This window comes from Hyalella azteca, unplaced genomic scaffold, assembly GCF_000764305.2.
Source record: "Hyalella azteca isolate HAZT.00-mixed unplaced genomic scaffold, Hazt_2.0.2 contig7618, whole genome shotgun sequence".
Taxonomy (NCBI): domain Eukaryota; kingdom Metazoa; phylum Arthropoda; class Malacostraca; order Amphipoda; family Hyalellidae; genus Hyalella; species Hyalella azteca.
Window position 1 is genome coordinate 272,549 of NW_025937739.1, and position 6,000 is coordinate 278,548.

Here is a 6,000-nt window from a genome sequence, read left to right on the forward strand (position 1 = left end):
TCGACAAGAAATGAAGATAAAGCCTGAAAAGATCTACCCACTCTCTTTGCTACAATTGCAAGCAAATTCTAAAAAATTACGAAACCATTTTAATTGACAGGAATTTTGCTCCAAAACTGCTTCAGTTGGAATTTCAAGCCGTCGTAACTGACCAAACTTTACCAAAGGACCACGACTGTACGTGCAATGTAGAATGAGGCAATCAACGACGATGTTGGAGACACCTTTTTATCACCGCTTTTTCTTGGAACGTCCATAAGACGTTTACTGATTTCTCTTTTCAGTGATCAACCAATCTGCTGGACCTCAAATAATGTTTTTTGTTCAATCAGTTCGTTTTAACATCACAGAGAACTCCGATCGGTCGATGTATCGCTCGCTGGTTTCATTATAAAATGTATAGGAGCAGCCAAAAATGTTCATGGCTTTCTTTTTTCTTTAACATTTCTCCGATTAATCAGAAGAGAGCGAACGATGAGCGCAGTGTCTCCGGATTCTTTTCTCAAGTCTTTTTCTCTGCCCTGGTAATTAAGAGAGTCCTCTGAATGGGGTAAAAAGAAGTTTATTTTAGGCGAATTACTGGGGCTAAAGAAGAAATGAACGCCGGCAGGTGAGCCGTGAGTGTCCTGGTCTAATTTGCCAGCACCGTTCACGATAGCACTTCAACCAACTAGACTAAATGAGGAACCTGCGCAATGCGAACCTCTGAAAGAACTTTCTCGTTCTCAGTGCTACTCCGCCCTAATATTTTGTCCTGCAGGCCGGACACCTTTTAATTCATATCACTGCTTGTGAGTCATTTGTCTGCCTTAGGAAATTAAGTTAGCCTGTGCCGACCAAGTGACTGGATTATGCTGAATGTTCCATTCATTTTAGGGAATCTGGAAACGAATGAGGGCGTTGATCAAAATGTTGATCAGACAACTTTTAGCAAAACGTAAATTGTTTAGAATGGTAATGTGTGCTTCTCGAGATGAGTGTCGGCTATGCATTAGCGGAAATGTTAACCATTCAATTATCTAATATGCCTGTAACACATTCTGCATTAAAATTATTAAAATTTTATTAATGCAATGACTACAATGAAGTGTGACATATAATTGACCAGACGAATACACTTGAGAAGTTTAGAATACAGACTGCGTTTGAGTTTCCGAGTTTGTCTGAAGTCCGTGAATGTTGCTTACGTTGCAGGCAGCGCGGGCAGTTTGCTAAAGTCTCTGGAGGTGCCACAGTTCACGTTCGTGTCAGGGACGGTAACCCTGCGCTGCGTCTACGACATGGGCAGCAGTAAACTTTACTCCCTCAAATGGTATCACAACAACACCGAGTTCTACAGATACGTGCCTACAGAGAGGAATGGGCCCGTCAATATAGGACCAACTAATATATTCACGCTACACGTGAGTAGATAGTTACGGCACTTGAATTATAATTATAGAAGAAAGAAGTTTTCAAATATATTGCTAACCAACAGAAGTATCTAACACGGCAGTTCACACTCCATAAAGCTATTTTTTCGATAACAAAGTTTTTTTTTTATTTCTCCTGAGGTTGTTGATATTTCTGTCAATAAAGAAGCAAATTATAGGTTCATTTTGACATCCAGAATTGATTTTTAGCTATATATTTTATCTTGAGCAATTCTAACATTCGAATGTAGAAAACTAAAACTCCGATACTGTCACCAATTTTGATGACGGCTTCTCTGCAATTTTTTCTTGTCATTTGTTATGACTTTTAATTCGATAAAAACAGCAAAAACTGTCATATAGCTAATATACTAATACTACTATATAGACTATAGAATAGAAAGTTTAATGATAATTGTACATATCACCTGATATTCCGCCCCGTCGTGACAGGAGGTGTCGCGTGACGATCGCCACGTGACGCTGTCGCTGAGCCGCGTGACGGCAGCGGCGACAGGCGCCTACAGGTGCGAGGTGCTGGCTGAGCATCCTTCCTTCAGGACGGAGTCCATGCAGTCCTACATGACCGTCCTCAGTGAGTCCATGCAGTCCTACATGACCGTCCTCAGTGAGTCCCTGCAGTCCTACATGACCGTCCTCAGTGAGTCCATGCAGTCCTACATGACCGTCCTCAGTGAGTCCCTGCAGTCCTACATGACCGTCCTCAGTGAGTCCATGCAGTCCTACATGACTGTCCTCAGTGAGTCCCTGCATTCCCACATGACCGTCCTTAGTGAGTACGTCCGCTCATTTTCGACTGCTTGGCTTGCATTATTCACAACAATTGATGAAGCCGCTGCCCGGCTGATAGAATCAGGCACTTGATCTACGTCTAGAGCCTCGTCCTGCGATCTGAGGTTTGTTTGGACGCGCGCAGACAAATGATTCTTTTGGCGGCCGAGAATGGAACTCAGAAAAATCTATGATGATGAAGCTATGCACAAGGGACGAAATTGAATTTCTTTTATCTTAGCATTTATAACGCTTTATTTTATTTGGAGTTATTGTTAGTGAACATGGGGTTGTTGAACTTGAGAGACTAATCTAGCTTTTCTCGACTTTTGAATTTTTCGCGGAATGTGAAAATTTGGAGGCCGCTAAAAAATATATTAAAACCAAGGACCAATAGAACCAAGGCATGCGTTAAGATACGGTTTCAAATTATTTGAATATCTTGTCTGCCATCGTCGTCGAACATGAGCCGAATATACGTTACTTTGCATGAACGTAAACCTGTCTCTCACCATACACACACGCGAGACATTATTTAACATTAAATTAAATGAAGAGAGCCCGGACCGCGTTTTCTAAACAGTGCTATGGCATTCATAGGCGTGCGACTCGGGCGATATTTACGGGCGCAGTCACAACGCTCGGCTTTGATAGGACTCAAGATGGCACAGCAGCTGCTCACCACTCATCACCTTGAACAAAAGCTTCTAATTATCACGAGTACGAGCTTAAGCGACAAGACTTGCCATAATGAGCAGCGCTGCACATAAACACAGAACTGCTAGACCGGACACCCGCGCCACAGTCTTGATGGTAGGGGTTCTCTGATTTGCGACTGCCTCGCTTCTACACTATGGAAAATTGTGCAAATATGCATGCAAAATGAGTTCAGGCCATAGCCTTAGCCCGCCTCTCATCAAAAAGGTGTGCGAAGTAGACATGATGAGTTTTTAAGAAATTTATTGTTGCGACAAAGTAACGGGTATCTCGACATTACGGTCAACTGTATTGCGGACCGGTTCTTACCAGGAATTAATTATTTATTGTATTAGGGGATTTACTCTGAGCCATCATCCTTTTTAGATGCTTCCCTTTGATCTATCTGTTATTTGTACAAACTGATTACCTTTAGTTTAATAAAGTGCTTATTAAGTTCTAATTAGCAGTCCATGATCTGTCTCCTGTGGATTTGTTATAGCTGACGTGGAAAACCAAGGAAAGTATCACAGAGTTCCCTTGGTGTGTGTGCAGGCCACAGCCTCAGTCCGCCGCTCATCAAAAGGGTGCGCGAAATATACGAGCCTTCCGATCAGATCACCGTCGGCTGTCAGCCGCAAAAAATGGAGAAAGACGAGCCTATGCCCAAAATACTTTGGTTAATAGACGGTAAACAGGTGAGTTCTCCATGGAAGCATTGAGGTACTTACAAAGAACTTAAGTTTATTAGCCCTGTGTAGGCAGGAAGAGACTTGAGTGTTGAATTTTTAGAGGTTAAACCTGCAGCACTATTAGAGGACAAATGAGGATCGTTGTTATGTCGCAATGGCTAGCTGTTACTCTTATATTATTCTAAAAAATATCATCAATGCAGTGTACACAATTTTAAAAAAGAATTGTTTCATTCTTATTGAGAATAGATAAGTCTTGAGGTAAGTCCATTGAACTAATAACAACTGGATTGACTGTAAAAAAATCACAAAATGATCCGAAAAAAACGCGAAATGGTCAAGCGCCTAAATTACTGAGGTCCTTATATACTTAGGAATGCATTTCAAATCATAATGCACCTGATCACAACTCTATATGATGGCTTTATTGAGGTGTCTGGTTAACGCATACTATTCTAGTTTCTGCGGATCAATAACTCATCTGCTACTTATTGGCGTGTGTAACAAATTATCATTTATTCAACGTAGAAATTTTTTGTAGTGTTATCCGCACAGAACTTGCATTTTTGGTGGTGACTGTTAGTCTTTAAGTCCAGGAATGAATATAAGGCATGCATTTTAAAAGTGTGTATATTAATTTCTCTAACATAGGCTCCTCCAGCACAACAAGAAAAATACGGACGATCACTAGACGGCAGCTACACTGGCGTCTCATTGAATATACCCGGACAACAGGTATTCAACGTGTGAAATAATACACGAAGATAATGGCACCTGTGATAATGCGACATATCTATAACTCGATTAATATTTATTACTAAAAAGTAGTGACGAGAGCCAGCGTGCAATTGGTCGCCTAGAATGCATCGGATTGTATTGACACATTTTTCATGAATGTACCGGCATTCAAGAATGTATTGACTTCATTCTCTTATTGAATGGCATTCCTTCATCTCCCAAATGTTTACTCATCGTTGTAATCATTTAGAACTAAATCCGGCAGCTGCTCGTTTAAAAAAATGTATTCACGGTAAAAAATCCTAATATTTCGAAAATTCAATAACAAACAAAAATGTCCCTACCGCGCGTGCAGGTGGTGGACGCGGGTGGCAGCGTCCTGGTCGAGTGTCGCCTGTCGCTGGGCGAGTTCGAGGAGCGCGCGTCCAAGACGATCCGCGTGCGCATGGAGCACAAGTCCTTAGCGAGCGCGCCTAACGCAGGTGAGGGAGCGGCGCATGGAGCACAAGTCCTTAGCGAGCGCGCCAAGCGCAGGTGAGGGAGCGGCGCATGGAGCACAAGTCCTTAGCGAGCGCGCCTAACGCAGGTGAGGGAGCGGCGCATGGAGCACAAGTCCTTAGCGAGCGCGCCTATAACGCGCTTGCTAAGTAGCTGCGTACTTTCTCACATTTGGAGTTTTTTCCCTGGGTAAGTAAATGATAGGTAAAAAAATAGCTCTCAGTTTCCCCTTGTTCTGTTGGCAGGGAGCGCAGTGGCGGTGTTGGGAACCTCAGCGCTGCTGGCCGCTCTGCTGCTGTCAGCGGCCCTCTGAGGCAGCGCCGCCCTCAGGAGAGGCTGATGTTTCTACTGCCTTCACTCCAGCCTCAGTTAACACCTGGCCTCACGCTGGGGGAGTGCTGATGTTTCTTTTGCCCTCACTCCAGCCTCAGTTAGCGCCTGGCCTCAGTCTGGGGGAGTGCTGATGTTTCTATTGCCCTCACTCCAGCCTCAGTTAACACTCGGCCTTACACTAGGAGACATGAAGTGATTATTTTATGAAGATAAAGTGGAATGTGTAGTGGCAATCGTTGTAGAAGAGTAGAAAAAAGTGACCGTTGTATGTGTTAATTAGGGACGGAAAATTTATATGAAATGTTGAAATTGCTTGATCGAATTTAATTGTTGTCTGTCTAAACTGGTGTCAATATGGAACAGCGATGAAAGTACAACGGGATTGAATTTTAGTGTATGAATTATTGGTAAATTTGAATATTTTATGCTGGCTTGTGTTGAGTATTTGGGGGTGATTTCTATTCCTTTTAGTTAATATAAATATCAAGAACGTGCCGAAATTACTGCCACATCATTGCGAAAAGAAAATATTCATATTCCCGAGCATATTCATCATCTTATGAGTGTCGTTGTATTATTATCATAATTTTTTTACAAATTAGCTATGATTACAACAGCAACAATGATTACAAAACAGCTATGATTCAGCTGAATTTTGTGAAACTGTGATCCTAGTGAATTAGTTCTTAAGCTTAGAGTATAATTAGGCGGATTGGGCCACGTGCTTCTATTATGTAATTTCTCAATAGTCGCAATTTGAAAATGAAAAGAAATTATTATTACTAAAAGATTGAATCCTGAAGGGCTGTTAAGAGTTTTTACAAAGACTATAAACTGTG

General features: G+C 42.0%; 1 protein-coding gene across 1 annotated transcript in view; it reads left to right on the top strand.

Moving 5' to 3' along the window:
- Nucleotides 1–5,756, top strand: part of LOC108673015 — a 37,914-nt gene extending 32,158 nt beyond the window's left edge. Inside the window, exons 2-7 of the mRNA XM_018160781.2 lie at nucleotides 1,195–1,403; nucleotides 1,866–2,007; nucleotides 3,456–3,598; nucleotides 4,244–4,327; nucleotides 4,686–4,812; nucleotides 5,074–5,756. Of these exons, the coding sequence (XP_018016270.2) occupies nucleotides 1,195–1,403; nucleotides 1,866–2,007; nucleotides 3,456–3,598; nucleotides 4,244–4,327; nucleotides 4,686–4,812; nucleotides 5,074–5,141 (773 nt within the window). The 3' untranslated portion in view covers nucleotides 5,142–5,756. The remainder of the gene's footprint in view (nucleotides 1–1,194; nucleotides 1,404–1,865; nucleotides 2,008–3,455; nucleotides 3,599–4,243; nucleotides 4,328–4,685; nucleotides 4,813–5,073) is intronic.
- Nucleotides 5,757–6,000: the final 244 nt, after the last annotated feature.